The 19,843-nt window shown below is 38.5% G+C and overlaps 1 protein-coding gene across 12 annotated transcripts in view; it reads left to right on the top strand.

The window, feature by feature from the left end:
• Positions 1–19,843, top strand: part of UNC80 (unc-80 subunit of NALCN channel complex) — a 230,940-nt gene that overhangs the window by 188,569 nt on the left and 22,528 nt on the right. For all 12 annotated transcript variants that reach the window (XM_078450930.2, XM_078450929.2, XM_078450927.2 and 9 more), the window contains 5 exons: positions 11,356–11,556; positions 13,735–13,858; positions 14,822–14,947; positions 16,182–16,305; positions 17,042–17,248. In XM_078450930.2, coding sequence (XP_078307056.1) covers positions 11,356–11,556; positions 13,735–13,858; positions 14,822–14,947; positions 16,182–16,305; positions 17,042–17,248 — 782 coding nt within the window. The remainder of the gene's footprint in view (positions 1–11,355; positions 11,557–13,734; positions 13,859–14,821; positions 14,948–16,181; positions 16,306–17,041; positions 17,249–19,843) is intronic.

Here is a 19,843-nt window from a genome sequence, read left to right as displayed (position 1 = left end):
AAAATGTATATTAAGTCTATCAAAAAGGATCTCAGGATAGACGGGGAGAATGCTCTTGAAGACAGAAAAACGTTATCCGTATATTTGCTCCTCAATAAAAGAGAGTAAAAGGGAAATTTCATCATCTAAATTATTAGAAAAGTATCTTTTGTCCAAGTGCCATTTACTACCCAGATTCTAATTTTTCACCAGAATCCAGAGTCTATCATTTTGCATGGAAAAAAAAAATGCACTCCACTGCTTCTGCCCAAGGACTTGCTCTGTTCCTACACTACCCGGAGACTCAGTAATTGGCCCTGCAGGGAAGTGAGCAGTTTTAACTCTGAACCACACTTTGCTTAGATCCCTTTTACACAAATTGTGCTTGATGGCCTTCCAATGTTTCAAAAAGTGTCCTGGTGGAAATTTCAGTCTGGACGAGGCCAGTCATCATTTAAAAATTTTTAGTGATGGGACTTTCAAATATGGCTTTTATGATCTTGAGGTATAATCCTTCTATCCCTACTTTCTTAAGGGTTTTTATCAAGAAAGGATGCTGTATTTTGTCAAATGCCTTCTCTGTATCTATTGAGAGGATCATGTGGTTCTTGTCCTTTCTTTTATTGATGTGATGAATCACATTGATTGTTTTGTGGGTATTGAACCAGTCCTGCATCCCAGGTATAAATCCCACTTGATCGTGGTGAACAATTTTTTAAATGTATTGTTGGATCCGGTTGGCTGACACCTTGTTGAGGATTTTCACATCCATGTTCATCAGGGAAATTGGTCTATAGTTCTCATTTTTAGTGGGGTCTTTGTCTGGTTTTGGAATCAGGGTAATGCTGGCTTCATAGAAAGACTTTGGAAGTTTTCCTTCCATTTCTATTTTTTGGAACAGTTTCAAGAGAATAGGTGTTAATTCTTCCTTAAATGTTTGGTAGAATTCTCCTTGAAAGGGATCTAGCCCTGGACTCTTGTTTTTGGGGAGATTTTTTTAAATGTTTTTGTTTATTTTTGAGACAGAGACAGAGCATAAGCAGGGGAGGGGCAGAGAGAGAGGGAGACACAGAATCCAAAGCAGGCTCCAGGTATGCTGTCAGCACAGAGCCTGACATGGGGCTAAAACTCACGGAGTGTGAGATCATGACCTGAGCTGAAGTTGGATGCTTAACCCAGGCACCCCTATTTTGGGGGAGATTTTTATTATGAATTTGATTTCTTTACTGGTTTTAAGTCTGTTAAAAATTTCTATTCTTCCTGTTTCAGTTTTGATAGTTTATATGTGTCTAGGAATTTGTCCATTTCTTCCAGATTGCCTATTTTAATGGCATATAATTGCTCATAATATTCTATTATTATTGTTTTTATTTCTACTTTGTTGGTTGTGATCTCTCCTCTTTTATTCTTGGTTTTATTTATTTGGGTCCTTTCCTTTTTCTTTTTGATCAAACTGGCTAGTGGTTTATCAATTTTGTTAATTCTTTCAAAGAACAAGCTTCTGGTTTCATTGATATGTTCTACTGTTTTTTTGGTTTTGATACCATTGATTTCTGCTCTAATCTTTATTATTTCCTGTATTCTGCTGGTTTGTGGTTTTATTTGCTTTCTTTTTCCAGCTCTTCAAGGTGTAAGGTTAGGTTGTGGATCTGAGACCTTTCTTCATCCTTAATGGGGAAAAACTGATAGCTTTCCTCCTAACATCTGGAACAAGACAGGGATGTCCACTCTCACCACTGTTATTCAACATAGTATTGGAAGTCTTAGCCTCAACAATCAGACAACACGAAGAAATAAAAGGCATACAAATCATCCAGGAGGACATCAAACTTTCACTCTTTGCAGATGACATGATACTCTATATGGAAAACCCAAAAGATTGCTCCAAAAAACTGCTAGAACTGATCCATGAATTCATCAAAGTGGCAGAATATAAAATCAATGCACAGAAGTTGGTTGCATTCCTATACACCAACAATGAAGCAACAAAAAGAGAAATCAAGGAATCGATCCCATTTACAATTGCACCAAAACCCATAAAATACCTAGGAATAAATCTAACCAAAGAGGTGAAAAATCTATAGACTGAAAACTATAGAAAGCTTATGAAACAAATTGAAGAAGACACAAAAAAGTGGAAAAATATTCCATGCTTCTGGATAGAAAGAACAAATATTGTTAAAATGTCAATACTACCCAAAGCAATCTACATATTCAATGCAATCCCTATCAAAATAACACAGCATTCTTCACAGAACTAGAACAAATCCTAAAATTTATATGGAACATTACAAGATCCCAAATAGCCAAAGCAATCTTGAAAAAGAAAACCAAAGCATGAGGCATCACAATCCTGGACTTCAAGCTGTATTACAAAGCTGTAATCATCAAGACAATAAGGTACTGGGAGAAGAACAGACACTCAGATCAATGGAACAGAATAGAGAACTGCAGAAATGCATCCACAAACGTATGGCCAACTAATCTTTGACAAAGTAGGAAAGAATATTCAATGGAATGAAGACAGTCTCTTCAGCAAGTGGTGCTGGGAAAACTGGACAGCCACATGCAGAAATATGAACCTGGATCACTTTCTTACACCATACACAAAAATAAACTCAAAATGGATGAAAGACCTCAATGTAAGATAGGAAGCCATCAAAATCCTAGAGGAGGAAGCAGGCAAAAACCTCTTTGACCTTGGCCGCAGCAACTTTTTACTCAACACGTCTCTGAAGGCAAGGGAAACAAAAGCAAAAATGAACTACTGGGACCTCATCAAAATAAAAAGCTTCTGCACAATGAAGGAAACAATCAGCAAAACTAAAAGGCAACTGACAGAATGGGAAAAGATATTTGCAAATGACATATCAGATAAAGGGTTAGTATCTAAAATCTATAAAGAACTTATCAAACTCAACACTAAATAATCCAGTGAAGAAATGGGCAAAAGACATGAATAGACACTTCTCCAAAGAAGACATCCAGATGGCCAACCGACACATGAAAAAATGCTCAACATCACTCATCATCTGGAAAATACAAATCAAAACCACAATGAGATATGACCTCACGCCTGTCAGAATGGCTAATATTAACAACTCAGGCAATGACAGATGTTGGTGAGGATGTGGAGAAAGAGGATCTCTTTTGCACTGCTGGTGGGAATGCAAACTGGTGAAGCTACTTTGGAAAACAGCATGGAGTTTCCTCAAAAAATTAAAAATAGAACTACCCTACGACCCAAAAATTGCACTACTAGGTATTTATCCAAGGGATACAGGTATGCTGTTTCGAAGGGGCACATGCAACCCAATGTTTATAGCAGCACTATCAACAATAGCTAAAGTATGGAAAGAGCCCAAATGTCCATTGATGGATGAATGGATAAAGCAGTTGTGGTATATATATATATATATATATATATATATATATATACACACACACACACACACACACACACACATGCACGAACGCACAATGGAGTATTACTTGGCAATCAAAAAGAATGAAATCTTGCCATTTGCAACTATGTGGATGGAACTAGAGGGTATTATGCTAAGTGAAATTAGTCAGAGAATGACAAATATCATATGACTTCACTCATATGAGGACTTTAAGATAAAAAACAGGTGAACATAAGGGAAGGAAAGCAAAAATAATATAAAAACAGGGAGGGGGACAAAAACATAAGAGACTCTTAATTATGGAGAACAAACAGAGGGCTACTGGAGGGGTTGTAGGAGGGAAGATGGGCTAAATGGGTAAGGGGAATTAAGGAATCTACTCCTGAAATCATTGTTGCACTATATGCTAACTAACTTGGATGTAAATTTAAAAAACAAATTAAAAAAAATTTTTTTTAAATGTTACTGCTGTTGTGACAGGCAGAGGACCTAGAATTGCATCTCTGTGCACTCATAGTTCATTCCTTCTATGGTGATGTCACCTCACTTGTGTAAATCCTGAAGTCTGTGTGTATATTTTCAGATTCTTAAAAGAAACATGATTCCAAATGATCTTCTATTCAGATTTGTCACGGTTTATAAAAGGCCATAAAAATTCCTTGAATGGAAAATTCCATGGGTGACAAAATAGGCACTTAAAAAGTTTAGTATATCTATAGAGTAGAGTTAGGTTCTAGCCATTCAGAAATAATACTGCTATTTGGCAAAACACGCCAACTTCCTGATTTTTGTCGACTTTTTTTTCTAAAATTATCCCTTGAAAAATTTAGAAAGTACTACGTGAGGGAAAGTGAGAGCCCATAAATGTAGAGAAAACACAGCCTCTTCTACTCCAAGCTAATTTCACATTCTCTGAGTTGTTGGCACACACTCAGGCCTCTAGAGCTTCCTATGTGTTCATGCTCCCACTGTACAGCAATGGAGAAGAGCTTATTTCACACTAAGAACTTCTGTACCTGCACTGGGAAAGGGGAGGAAAGTTTGTAGTATTAAGAGCCTGTTGCAATAGCAACCCAGTGCTCCATTCAGTCCATCTCTCCTCCTTTCCCAATGATCATGGCTACCTGAACCAAGTAATTCTGTGAACAGAACAACATCACATTCCTAGAATCAGAGAATCACTACTATCAACTGCCATTTTGTGGGAGTAAAGGGACAAGATTCCTCAAAGATGGATGAGAGAGAGAGAGAACAATCCTGATCATGAGTTAGTAACTGTCCTATAACTCAATCATTTATATCTACACTTCTTAAGGCATTTGGAGGAAGGGGAGAGTGTTAGAGAGGTCTGGAGCTCTCTCTAAGGGCCAAACCCTATTAAAGGTTAAATAAGGTGCTCCTGGGTGGCTTAGTCTGTTAAGCATCCGGCTTCAGCTCAGGTCATGATCTCAGTTCACGAGTTCGAGCATGTGTCAGGTTCTGTGCTTACAGCTCAGAGCCTGGAACCTGCCTCAGATTCTGTGTCTCCCTCTTTCTCTTCCCCTCCCCTGCTCACACTCTGTCTCTCTCTTTCTCAAAAATAAATAAACATTAAAAATTTTTGAAAAAAGAAAACTACTGTAATGCGTTGTTGCAAGTACTATATATCATATGTGTGTTTCTGTGTTTACTATTTTGCAAAATACTTGAGACAACTTAGAAAATTAAACAGGGGGATAGAATATACAAATTAGAGAGTCAGAACAAAGTAGAAAATTAGCAGGGAAATAATTATGTTTATGATAACATTAACATAGGAAATCTATATGATTTGATCAGATTAGATGCTATTCATGACCATAAACTTGATTTTGAGCTTCTGAGTTATCAAAGCAATGAGGAGGAAATGACTAATTACAAAATTATAGTGTCGATAAGATAAAAACAATTAATTGTTTGATAAAACATTGCTTTTTTAAAATACAAAGAATAAGAAATATCTCCTGGTTGGTGTTTGCTAAAAGGAAAGAGTGATGAACAAAACCTCCATAATAGATAAAATGCCAGTTTGATGTGGCTAGAGGCCTGTCGGTACTGAAAGTTGGCTAACATCATAATGTACTTCAGCAAGAGCAACCTATCTGAAGCCAAGATAATGTCATTGAAAAGCACAAGATAATGTCATTGAAAAGCACAGTTATTTCATTGCCTATTGGAGGATAGGCAAAATTTTTACTGCCAGGACCTCTGCTAAATGACCTCTATTCATGCAATTTCTCACAACAAGCTTTTGACAAAAACGGACCTGCCATTATCTCTGGCCAAACAGAAATATTGTATGCTGCTAAGTAGGGATAGACCCATGTACTTTGACCCTGCACCAATCAAAAGATAGGTTAGGTTTTCTCTTACAAACTAAATATATATTTGGATATATGTAGAAGCCAGAACTGTGAGCACCTAGGTGGTGTTTTATGTCATAGGAATGGATAGTATGACTCAAGGAGAGAGGTTTGGTAAAACAGGAATGCCATGATATAATAGATAGGGAGATATTTACATGAAATATTTAATTCAAGGCAAAGAACCAAGAGACAGTACAAGAGGCAGTCTTCACTCCTGCATTATAGGGTTGACTGCAAGGATCTCCAGATTCTTGGTTAGATAGAGTTACTGCCCTAAGGGAATCCAGTGTTTCATTTGCCTAACCCAGCAGTATATATAGCAGGATAATAAGTTCTGCAAATTCTTTCCTTCTCTCCTCCTTCCCCATGTCTCTATGTCCCTCTCTCTCCCCCATCTCTGCCTTCAGCTCTCTGCCTACATCTCTTCAACTCTCCCTCTCAATGGGAAAATCTCTTGTGTTGTCACTGGGAAAGGACCATAGGAATTTTTTTGACCAAGAGATTATCATCTGCTAGTGCAGTAAAGACTATATTAAAGGAACTGTTTGTTTTATGCTCAGTGCAAATTCATTTTTTAACACCAGCAGGGATTACAGAAATTCAGATAGTAATGCATAAATGATTCAAGTTCAGTTCTAAATATTGTTTTTATACTTAAAATAGACAGTTTGATCCTTTCCCAAGCATTTCTTAATGTTATCTATAAAATAATAAGGGGAAAGAAATATGTGCAGGTAGATATGCTCTTATCTGTCATGCAAACAACCTGAAAAGTAAAGAATTTTCTGCGTGGCACATTTGTGAGAAAGAGATAAACGGAAGAAGGCACGGGCTGTTTAAAATGATTTCTTTAAGACATGCGCGTTCACACACAATTTCCTCAAGTACGATGTTCAGTCTGGAGAGAAGACAATAACCGTTTCTTGATAATGAAGGGTTGACATGGAGAAGATGGATTGAATTCAGGCTTCCAGATAAGCCAAAAGGAAGAAACTGAGGGCATTTGGGGACCTAATATGAGGAGAGCTTCTCAGAGTTTAGACCTCCAAAGGTGGAGGGAGCTGCATTATGTAGTAGTGAATTCCCCAACCATGGTGCTAATCAGACGAAGTCATTGTAGAGCGACCCAGGTGTTAGAGAGACAGTGGCTGGGCTGTGATTCCTAAACCAGAGTGCCTGTCAGAATCACTAGGAGCTCTTAAAATATAAGTCCTGTCAAGCATTTGCCTTGTCTCTTTTGGAGTAATCAAAGAGAAATTTCTCCTTATTAGAATGTTATTGTCAATGCATGAGAAAAAGAGTGACACAACATTGTTATTGCACTACTTCTAATGAATTAGTGGATCTATGCAGTGATGCCTAGTGATGCCTAGGATCTATGCAGATGACATCATAGAGACTGACTAGCAGGAATCATGTGTCTCCTGATGAAAATGCACATCACCTGTGAAATATGCTTTCCAGAAAATCAAAAGCTAATCTAGTCTAACCCCTAGTCTAACCACAAATGGAACTAAATTTGGAAGCAGTGGGATAGATTAAATGATAGCATGGAGAGTCTATCAGCAAAATCTAGAGTGTGGAAAACACTACAGGACAAGCAGCTGATTTCCTCAAGAAATAAATTACAAGAGAATCAAACAAGAGCAGAAGAGGAAAAACCTGCAAATTAAAAGAAACTCAAGAGAAATACCAACCCATTGAATGTATGGGTCTTATTTTATTCTTATTTGTTTTTTTAAGAAGTTTATTTAAGAACCATGAAATAGGGGCACCTGGGTGGCTCAGTCGGTTAAGCGTCCAACTTCAGCTCAGGTCATGATCTCGCAGTTTGTGAGCTTAAGCCCCAAGTCAGGCTCTGTGCTGACAGCTCAGAGCCTGGAGCCTGCTTCAGATCCTACGTCTTCCTCTTTCTTTGTCCCTCCCCCACTCACTCTCTGTCTCCTCCAAGATAAAAATAAATGTTAAAAAAAAAAAAAGAATCATGAAATAATGTGGGAATTTTGAAAACTGACTGGATAACTTTCTTTTCATAGTAATTATTTTTAACTTGGTAGCTGTCATAATTGTATTGTGTTTGTTTGTTTGGTTTTTTTTTTGAGTCCTTAACCTTAGAGACACACACTGAAATATCTGTACTGATAAAATGAGTTGATGCTTGGGATTTACTTCAAAGTAGTTTGGAGTAGGGGGAAGGGGAGTGATTGGGGGTATAAATTAAACAGGAGTGATTGTGAATTGAACACTGTTAAATCTGGGTGATGGGTACATGAGGGGCTCATTATATACTTGCCTCTCTACCTTTGTATATGTTGAAAATTTTCAAAATTAAAGTAAAAACTAGACAGATTTCTGGGCCCAATCCTTGGATATTCTTATTCATTAAATCTAGAGTGGGGCCTGAGAAATTAAATCTTTTATTTCTACTTTAGGCTGTTTTTATTAAAGAGGATCCAGTCAGGGTTCCAACTTATGGACCTCACTGCCCAAGAGCTATTAAGATCTCTTTCAGAAAAAAAAAAGAAAGAAAAGAAAAGATCTCTTTTAACCATGAGATTGAGGATTGTATCTTCAGGGCTTTTCCAAGGTAAATTTGCTTCAAAAAAAATAGAAAAGAAAAAAAAAGGGAGAAGAAAAACTTGGGGTGCCTGGTTGGCTCAGTTGGTAGAATGTGCAACTCTTGATCTCAGGGTTGCGAGTTTTAGCCCCACATTGGGTGTAGAGATTGTTTAAAAATAAAGTCTTAATTTGGCTCAGGTCATGATCTCATGGTTCATGAGTTCAAGCCCCACATCAGGTTCTGTGCTGGCAGCTGGGAGCCTGGAGCCTGCTTTGGATTCTGTGTCTCCTTCTTTCTCTGCCTCTGCCCTACTTGCACTCTGTCTCTCTTTCTCTCTCAAAAATAATTAAACATTAAAAAAAAAAGAAAAAAATATAAAAGCTGATTTCTGATGTCCCTTTACTTGGAATCTCCTCTTCTCCTTTAGTAATAGTTCTGAAAACCCTTAGCACATGCATGCGTCCTGATGGTACCATGTACACATGCACTCTTAGACAACATGAGGCCTCTCTATTCCCCTTTTCCATCAGAATCCCCCTGTCCTGAATTCTGCTTCCATAGCATACTTTGGATGTCTGGCTAGACATATGCTGATTGAAACAAAAGATTCAAATAATTGGTAAGACTGGCTTAATTACCCTTTACTTAAAGAAACTTGTTTTCAAAGGAATTTCTAGTACCTTAAAGAATATGGACATTTCCGTCACTGTGATAGGAGTCCTGGATATATATTTTAAAATATAAGTTTTTTCCCCCCTGGAAAAAAAGTGAGGTTCAAATCATATAACGTAGATGCAAGATATTACCATGAATGAGTGTGCTTTGCCTCTTAATATCATCTTCTACACATTCTGCATCTACTCAATGTATTTGATAGCGAAGCACTGTAAAAGTTTAAAGTGCTGTCTCATTTTTCTTAAGATTTTAAATAATTTCTATATCCAATGAGGGGCTCAAACCTTCAACCCTGAGATCAGGAGTCGCATGTTCCACAACTGAGCCAGCCAGGCATCCCTAAAATGCTTTCTTTATAAAAGAACCCCCATGCACTGTTGGTGGGAATGCAAACTGGTGAAGCCACTGTGGAAAACAGTGTCAAGTTTCCTCAAAACATTAAAAATAGAATTACCGTATGATCCAGTAACTCCACTACTGGGTATTTACCCAAAGAAAATGAAAATACTAATTCAAAAAGGTAAATGCACCCTGTTTATTGCAGGATTATTTACAATAGCCAAGATATGGAAGCAACTCAAGTATCCAATCCATCCATAGATGAATGAATGGACAAAGAAAATGTGGAATATATATATATATATATATATATATATATATATAGGAATGGAATATATATATATATATATATATATATATATATATAGGAATGGAATGGAATATTACCCAGTCACAGAAAAGAATGAAATCTTGCCATTTGCCACAGCATGGATGGAGCTAAAGGGTATACTGCTAAGTGGAATAAGGGAAAGACTGATTCCATGACATCTCACTCATGTGTGGAATTTAAGAAACAGAACAAAGGAACAAAGAAAAAAGAGGCAAACAAGAAACAGACTCTTCACTATAGAGAACAAACTAGAGGTTGCCAGAGGGGAGGTAGGTGGGGGGGAATGGGTGAAACAGGTGAACGGGATTAAGAGTACACTAACAATGACCACTGGGTAGTGTATAGAATCATTGAATCACTCTATTGTACACCTGAAACTAGCATAACACTGTTATCTATACTGTAATAAAAAAACTAAAGTTAAATAAAATGAAACATTTGACTAAAAATAAATAAAATGCTTTTCTTCATATAAAATTAAATTCAGGGGCACGGGGTGGCTCAGTTGGTTAAGTATTTGACTCTCGATTTCAGCTCAGGTTATAGTTTCAGGGTTCATGTGATCTAGCCCCATGTTGGGCTCTGCACTGACAGTGCAGAGCCTGCTTGGGATTCTCTCTCTGGTCCTCCCCTCCCCTCTCTCTCTTTCTCTCTCTCTTTCTCTCTCTCTCTCAAAATAAATAAATAAACTTAAAGAAATAAATTCAATTGGCTTTTTAAAGACCATGTATACCATTATATTTGTAATATTTACAAGTTGGAAACCCATGTTTAGTTTTGAAATTTATTTAGTTAACCAACTATTGCATTTACTAGAAACACACTTGCCCAATCAGTGCTGTTGGTCAGCTCACCTTCAGAAATTCTGTACTTAGGACATACAGCATGGACCTGTGTCTGGTGACAGACCCTGGGCTACACTTGGAGGAAGTACATTCCCTTGGTGTGCTTGGGTGGCTCAGTTGGTCGAGTTTCTGACTCTTGATTTCATCTCAGGTCATGATCTCACAGTTTGTGAGATCTGGCCCCATTTTGGGCTCTGCTCTGGCAGCATGGAGCCTGCTGGAGGTTCTCTCTCTCCCTCTCTCCTCTGTTCCTCCCGAGGTTGCTTGCTCTCTCTCTCTGTCAAAATAAATAAATAAAACATTAAATATATATATATATATATATATATATATATATATATATATGCCTTTAACCTTAACTATGGGCAGCAAAGGAGCTATGGAGGCATGAAGTTTATTTGAACCCTTGATATTCGTGATTTTATTGTACATTTAAAGTTTAAGTTTTGTTTTATACCCATATTTGTGTATATACGTACCTTTCACAATTTTGCATGTAGGTATGTATTTGTGTGTGTGTGTATCCTCACATACATATACATGTATACATATTCTCTAGATATGTTTGGCCTGTCCTTAATCTCTCTGGGTTTTAATTTACTCATCAGATGCTATTCACATTTACCCTCTGGAATATTCTATGATTCTTTGCTAATATGTATGTGCAGGTATCAATGTATTGGTCATGCAAGAAGACCTAAGGGATAGAAGGTAGAGGGAAGAATGTTTTTAGTTCAGGGGGTTGGTATGCTGAAAGAAGGCTGATTAACATGGTGCTATACAGGGAAATCCCCATTGTGGCATTCTACGCTTATTCTTTAAAAAAAAAATGTAGGTTGGCAGAAATTGCACACTCCCTTCTGAAGCTGGCACCATACGACACCCAGACAATGGAGAGCCGTGGGCTTCGGCGCTACATCATGGAGATGCTACCCATTACCGATTGGACAGCCGAGGCAGTGAGGCCAGCCCTTATCCTCATTTTAAAGAGACTGGATAGAATGTTCAACAAAATTCATAAGATGCCTACTTTGAGGTGAGAAGGCCTCCTGGTCAACCATTGATATTGCGGATTCAAAGTTGGGGGTTACCGTCTTTTAAGATGGCGGCACAATCTGGAGTTATATGAATGACTTGAAAGTTTTCTGTTGGCATACGTGCATAGCTAACCAGGTATATGGATGCATGAGTAGCAGGGTCTACATTTTGAAGAAATAACATATTCTTTAAAATTATATGTGTTCATCTTGAAAGTTCTGTTCATTTCTTAGCTATCATGTTCTTCATCTGACAAACATAAGAAATTCAGTGAGTATCCTTCAATTTCTTTTGAAATAAAGCAGAGTATGCCTTATAAATAAAACAACTGAGGAGAAGAGAAAAATTAATTTGATGTTCAAAAAATACTGTCTTTAGCATAGTAGTTTAGTTACCAGTTTAGAGAAAGGCAAATCTTAGTAATAAGCAGCCACATAGGAGCTGGAAAGAATCCCAGGATTAATAACAAATACCTAAGTTTCACCTTTTCATCTAATTCAGGGTGATACTAAATTAACACAATTACCCTTTGATCTCTGTTCAGTAACCTGCATTATTCACTGATAACCTTTCTATGCAAGGAACCAGACTACCTGGAGATCTGAGTCCAGTTTGGAAACCTGTAGACAGACAGTTCAATTGATTAAATGTTGATAAACCTACTAACTCAGAAATTTCAAGTTTGATTTCATGAGAGCATTTTCAGTCCCTTTAATATTAACCACAAATCAATGCAACTCTTGTCCAAGAATTTGTAGCACTTAGCATTCAATTTGTCAGAACTTTTCCAGGTTTTAGCCTATGCTCTTTTGTTCATTTATGTAGCCATCAGGAGCTGTTGGATTTATAAAAAAGAAATTGAAAGATTTCATTCCAGCAGTTGATATTTTGTTCCTATATTCCTTTATAACATGATGACGAATGCCTATATGTTATTTCAAGGTTATTTATTTCAGTGGCATGGAAATGTCTGTGTCCTTACAGCACACCTATGTTTTTAGTGGTCCCAGTGGAACATTTGTGCCCTTTGGTAAATGGCCACAGTCTTATAATTCTTACAAGGGTCTGTCAAAATAAGTTCTTTTTCTTAAAAAACTTTGTATGTTAAGATATTAAACATCTCCATAGCTGACTCATTTGTCATATAATCAAGCCCATTATAGAGAACATCATGCTTCTTAAAAGTAGATTTCTGAATTAATGCATAGATTGGCCAATTATAGGCAATTTATTTGGGGTACAGCCTCAGAATTTGAGGTTGCCTTGGATTTAATTTTTTTTAGGTGATCTCAGTTCAACAAGGGAAATGTTGATTAAACCTGACCTTGTAGGTTACTTGAGAATCAGGGATGTCAATATATCCTCACTTATGAACATTTTCATTTCATCATTATAGATATTCTACGTTGGTTGGAAATATAAACGTAGAAATTGTTTGCAGGATGATATTTGGAAATAGTGTTGAGATCAGTAAAACCCAACCTGTTTATTTGGGGGCCACAGAGATCGCTTTTTTGGCACGAAGACAATTACAGACTGGATTGACTTTATTACAGAAAATCCCATGTCCATTTAATTGTGTTTAGATTTATACCACTTATATGACCATAGAAAGTAGCCAAAAAATATCATTTCTTAGGAGGCCAAGAAAGAATGCTTTTTTAAATGGACTATTATCTTCTAATGTCATGTTTTTGGCAGGAGTTAACCCATATAAATCTAATTAGTTGTATCCTGGTGTAAAAGCTGATGAGATCAATTGTAGTCTGATAAATAGATTTCAGAAATGCAGCCTGTGGTCAGATTAGTTCTGTTGGATGTAATGGCCCCTATGCTGGGTTTCCTAAAATTGTAGTCTTATACCCTCTCTCAAAGCTAAAACCAGGGAACTTAAAATGCAACCCATTCATCATCTCTGTTTTTTCTTCAATAGATTTTGTCTCATTAGTCGAGTGGGGCAGGAGTGCCTCTGCTACGTTTTCAGTATCTTCTTCCCTTCCCAGTGTGCTCTGTGCTTTTGGAACAACATGGGTAAACTTCATCCCGTGTGAAGCACTTTGTTGTCTCAGACACCTGTCCTGTCTTAGATGGTGTCAGAATCACTGTCTCATTCACTTGTTTCAGACTGACTCCAGAAGGGAGCCACGCTGCTAACGGCTCCTATATTGTATTCCAGGCGACAGGTTGAGTGGGAGCCTGCCAGCAATTTGATTGAAGGGGTTTGTTTGACACTTCAGAGGCAGCCAATCATATCCTTCCTGCCTCACCTTAGGTCACTGATCAATGTCTGTGTCAATCTGGTGAGTAGCCAAGTGGCAATCTTATGAAACTTTGCAAAATTTAGCTAACTCTGCTATTGACTTCTCTGAATTGAAGATTTACAGGTCAACCACTTTGTGCCCCTACCTACCCATGAAAACAGACGGCTCAGGTGACATTGAAACAGTGAGGTACATCTCAAGGTGGTGCGTGGGGAGATTAGGGGCCCATCCCTACACAGGTGGGATTTTGGTGTGCTGCTTCCCACGCACTACTTTGACAATTTGCCTCTTTAAGTTGCGCTGAGAGTTGAGGGCTGCCAGTTGGAGAGTGGGGTGGTGGAGACCGCACAATTGGCTAGACGTTGAGGTAGTCTGGGGTGGGGGAGTTTAAAATGCAAAGAGATTTTTTTTTCTTTTTTAGTGCAAAATGACGCTATGAGTTGGCCAGTCTAGGATTTATGGGAAGAAAAAAAAATTTTTTTTACCATGGATGTAATATCTAGAGTCTGGTCCTCACAAGGTTTTGTACAATGTGGAAACCATGTTAGAGCATTTCATGGAGTAGGATCTGCTGCTTAACTAGTTGAGCAATAAGTCTATAGCTGGAATGCCTAGTGCAAATAGAGCTATGCCATCATCATTGTTGTCAATATCTGCTCCATCAAAGAATGCAGACTGCATTCCTTTGAATTCACCAGTAAGTATGTCCAATCTCCTGATTAGAATAGTTTTTGGTTCATCTCTCATTATTTACATAGTTAGCTACCAACAACATTCTACAAAACCTTGGCTGAATCCAGTGTCATGTTCGATCTGACTCTAGACATTACATGCCTTCGGAAGAAGGCAGCAAGAACAGATTGAAAGTAACATGCCCAACCTTCAAATTATTATTATCATCATCATTATTATTATTTTATTATTACTGAATGAGACTCCCTTACTACGGTTGCATGAAATTGCAATAGTCAAGGCTGGTCATGTGCTCTGTTTGTATTTCAGGTGATGGGAGTGGTAGGACCTTCCAGTGTTGCTGATGGATTACCCCTTCTTCATCTCAGCCCTTATCTCTCACCACCTCTGCCCTTCAGCACAGCTGTTGTCCGGCTTGTAGCATTGCAGATACAGGTGTGACTGCCTTATCTGTTTGTCACGCTCATTAAGTTGCTGGTTGAGGCACCAGATCATGGTGTTCTCTCTATTTTTTCTGCAAAGGCTGGGCAAAATCTGTGAAACAAAAGTGTAAACATCTCCAAACTTTTATGGGTTTGGAGCTTCAGTCCTGAGCTTGGCCCTAAGTTGTGCTTCTGTAATTCTTCTCGAGATCTCAAAAATAGCAGAGTCATTCAGTCCTGCCACAATCTCAAGAACCACTTAAGTCATTTCCAATGTGTGCAAAACCTTAGGAAAATAATAGTTCACAGATAATCAGCCCACAATTGTTAATTAAAAGACACAGTAATATTCAAAGTCTGGTTTTAAATTATTCGCAGAAAGAATTGCAATATAAAATTCTTTCAAATGTTATTACTAGACTTTGAATATCTTAATTTACTTTAATGATTGTGGGTTGAATACTGTGGGTTTCTTTTTTTTTTTTTTTTACTCTCCCAGTTATTTTATTTCTTAAAATAATATTCCCAAGGCAAAAAGTGCAGAATGCCAATTCCCCTGCCTCTTTCTGTGTGTCACCTGATTTTAGAGAATGGTAGATCATCAGTAAGCTCTGTGACTGATGGGAAATACACACTTGATGTAAATGGATAATGACCCATCCATTGTCTGACAACTATACTTGATGGTCCATCATCCAGAGAATGGGTGATGGTACAAAAGAAATTAAGCAAGAGCTTTTGCTACCATGCAGAAGGGAAACAATGATCCCTAAAGTGATACATCTTTATAACCTGTGTACAGAGATCATATATTTCTTTCTATATTGCCTATTCCTTTCTGTTTTGGAGAAGGCCTTATGCAGAGGTCAGAGGACTTCTAAATAACTTCTAGGTGAACAGGTGGCAAGCTATCATTTATTCCTTCTCTTCTATCTCTAAAATATTTATTGGTGGACACATGGAGAAAATGAATGGGGATGTGCAGTTGTTTTTTGTGCCAGACCATAAGTATTACAATTTTGCATTTAATATTCAAGATGTTACTGTTTTTTAGGTATATAACTCTCAGTTATGTCAAGCAAATGGTAAAGTATCAGTTTTGAGTGAATCTTGTACACTGTGCAATTGAACTCATAGTTTCCAGGAGCAGCCAACAGGGAATCACCGTCTTCATCGTGCTGTATAAAAACAAACATACCAAATGGGTGTGGGGTCAATTAATCTTTTTTTCTATTATTGCTGCACAGGCTTTAAAAGAAGATTTTCCTTTAAGCCATGTGATCTCCCCATTCACCAATCAAGAGCGAAGGGAGGGGATGCTTTTAAATCTACTCATCCCATTTGTGCTCACAGTAGGATCTGGAAGCAAAGGTCTGATTAATTTAACTAAAGGAAATTTATCACTGTTGTATTTTCTTTAGTGGCAGACTGTTATTTCTTACTCTTTTTCCCATGAAGGCCATCACTGAAGTCCATCTGAATGATTTAAACAGGGTTGCCTTAGGAAATAGAGTTTTCCTTTCTTTTCAGTTTAGCTACCCTGGGTCAAGAGTTTCTCTGCTCCACTTCATGGAAGATGTGTCCTGTTTAAAATCACTTGAGTACAGCAAAAATCGGGAGAACATTGTTTCCATTAAGAAGATGGTATTAATTGAAATACAGTGTGGTGTGAATTGACAAGTGAATGGACTTTATAATCTACTGCCATTAGGGTTAGCGTAAACCCCGCCATTGCCATTAAATCCAATATACTTTCATTATTCTTCCTTCTTGGGGTGTTTTTCTTTTAGGGAAAGTTTATCTCAAATGTAAAGACAATACGTTATGAGTATTTGAGCAGAAAGAAAGAAAGCAGATCGCAATGGTAAGCGGGAGATTTGGCTAAGAACACAAGCCCTTGGGTGCTGACTATGGAGAAAACACCCAGTATCAGGGATGCTGTTTTTGTCCAGAGGAGAAGCTGTACTTGGTGGGGAAACACCTGAGTTTCTAGGGTATTCTAGTCTGGCATTGGAAAGACAGCTGAATTTTGCTGTGTCTAATGTGGGAAGTCTACCTTGTGATTTGCTTTTCTTTCCACTTCCCTGTTGCGAACTCTGTCCCTTAGATAGCCCGTGGCTGGAACAGCCCGAGGTACAGCTGCTCCTGCAGACGGTCATTAATGTGCTCCTGCCACCACGGATCATCAGCACGTCCAGGAGCAAGAACTTCATGTTGGAGAGCTCCCCTGCCCACTGCTCCACCCCTGGGGATGCCAGCAAAGACTTGCGCAGGGAAGGGCTGGCAGAGTCCACCAGCCAAGCAGCATACTTGGGTAGGTCCTCTCCCTATGCCTGCCCCCCCCCCATATACACACACACTTGTATATATACACACACACACAAGAATATATATATATGTTTGTGTGTGTATATATATATATATGAGTATATGTATGTTTGTGTATGTACACGTGTAACATAAATACTTACTGAGTTATGTTACACCTTGACTCAAAACGTATTTTAAAAGACCTCAGTCCAGAGGTATTTAAAGAAGCCACTTCAGCAAGCAGGAAGCATCACCCTTGCAAAACAGTCTGTAAACATATGCCAGAAAACAAAGTAGTTTCCTATCTGTGGTACCTAAATTACTTGGTTGTTTTTCTAACAGCATCTGGACATGTAAGGAAAGCATCTGTAGTAAGAATTTCTCCTTGCTGGTTAAGTGTGAGATCACTAATGAGGTTACCTATGGTAGCTGTTATCAGATGTAGACTACGTCTAATACACAGAGACACTGAGTCGCATGGCTCATGGGACTCACTGGTGTGTCGTCTATGTGAACGGAGCCCCTAAATTGGGGCAGTCCACATCCTGCGCAGTAAGACATGGTGGCCTTACAGGACATTATGCTCCCTACTAGCTAGTTTTCTTCCCTTACTATAATAGCATCTCTAAATCTCTATCTTAATTTTCATTCTGGTGAGGCCAGTCAACTGGTTCTCCCCCATAGGCTTTCCAGTTTCCTTCTGGCTTCCACTGCTACTTTTCTATCACCCCATCCCTGCCTTTAACTTGGTCCTGCCTCATGGAACACTGGAGCCCCCCTCCTTGGCCCTGAAGCCAAGGAGCACTAAGCTGGGGAAAAGCCCCACTCCTGCCATAGCACTGAGAATAAGGAGCACTGGCAGCAGAAAATCTCAAAAGGAGCAAGTTGAGAAAATCATGCCTAACATTTTTCAATTTATCAAAGTAGAGCTTCATGTGGGGGGTATAAGATGAACCATACACACTGGTAAAAACAGGTCCTTGGAGTTTGGAATGTGTGAGGAGTTTGGACTGTATCATAAGGGGAGATCTTGGGGTGCCTGGCTGGCTCAGTCAGTAGAGCATGTGACTCTTGATCTCAGGTTGTGAGTTTGAGCCCCACATTGGGCATAGAGATTCCTTAAAAAAAAATAAACGAATAAGAATAAGTATTTGAAAATTATGTGATTGACAGTGAGAATGAAAAGGAAAAAAGGAAACAAGCATGCATGTGCACAGGACCTACCCATATGGGGCTTGGTTGCCAAAGCCGTGAGAATGTGGGGTTCAGATAAAATCTAGACTCTGGAACAAAGCCGTGCATAAGGTTTGGGACTGCACAGAAGAGGAGGGAGACGGTGGGCTTTAACACATAAGGCAAGGATAGGAGAAAACACTTGATGAGTAATTATTTTCAATTCACTCTGCCTTCTGCCTTTTTAATGAAGGTGGATCCTTTGGTTACTTGGCCAGGCCACTGGGCCTCTGTTTCAAATCGATTTTTGCATTTATTTTGGGCACTTGCTGTGCACTAAGCAGTATTTTCTATACTTTGAATCCTCACAACAACTCTAAGAAGTATAAATGTTCTTCTCATTTTAGGAGTGAAGAGGCAAAGGCCCAGAAAGGTTGAGTAACTTACCTAAAGTTACACAGTTAATAACCAGCAGAGCCAAATTTCAAATCCAAGCCACCTGGCACCAGAGTCCCTGCTCCTGAGCCCTTTGCTATCCTGCTTATGTATTGGGCTGAAAGAGGTGAAGGTGGGAAGCAGAATGGCAGAAACACAAAGAAGGCTAATAGACGCATAACAGTAGAAATGTCACCAAGCTCAGGGTAGGGAAAGAGGAGTGTTGCTTTTTGTTCATTTGTTCGTTTGTTTAGTTAAGGGAAAGGAATGGGGGTGAATGATTGCCGTGAAGGTGAGATTTTGAGGAGGGTGGGTAAAGAAGACTCTTACAACATCCCTCTCTGTGTTACATGGCATGGTTTTCCCCTGGAAATGTCCTAACTACGTGATAAAGGTGTTTGCGTCTTTTAGTTGCTGGGATGGGCCTTATGACACGATCAGGAAGGCCAAGCCTCCCTTGACTGCCCCACGCCAGACCCTGTGCAGAAAGCTGAGATGTCAGAGGACGCTCCTGCCATAATGTTTGACGTCTCTACAATATTCTGTTTGGTCCTGACACAGTTTGGGAAATCTTCTTCCTGAAAAATAAAATAAAATAAAATAAAATAAAATAAAATAAAATAAAATAAAATAAAATAAAAAAGTAGATTGTGACAGGGCTGCCAGAATCTAGGAAGAAAGAGATATTGCAAAAGAAATCCAACAGGCTTAAATAATAAACATGATGTGCAATATGAGAGGGGGGAAGGAGGGAGGGAGAATGGAGCTTTTTCACCTGAAAGGATATACTCAAATGCATTTCCTGGTTCTCTGGGGAGGAGATGGGGCTGGCAAGGGATCTGGGAAGGGGAAGGACTTTTCCTCTTTGAACTCCGTGTAATTCTGTATGGTTTGATTTTACTTTAAACAACAAGAATATATTATGTCTATGCTTAAAAGAAAAAAAAAAAACTTTTAAAATACCCGTGTTTTAGCTTAGGGTATGAGTAAT

The sequence above is a fragment of the Panthera onca genome, chromosome C1 (assembly GCF_046562875.1).
Source record: "Panthera onca isolate mPanOnc1 chromosome C1, mPanOnc1 haplotype 2, whole genome shotgun sequence".
NCBI classification, from domain to species: domain Eukaryota; kingdom Metazoa; phylum Chordata; class Mammalia; order Carnivora; family Felidae; genus Panthera; species Panthera onca.
The sequence above is the reverse complement of the archived record's forward strand: the minus strand, read 5'-3'. Positions and strand labels throughout refer to the sequence as shown.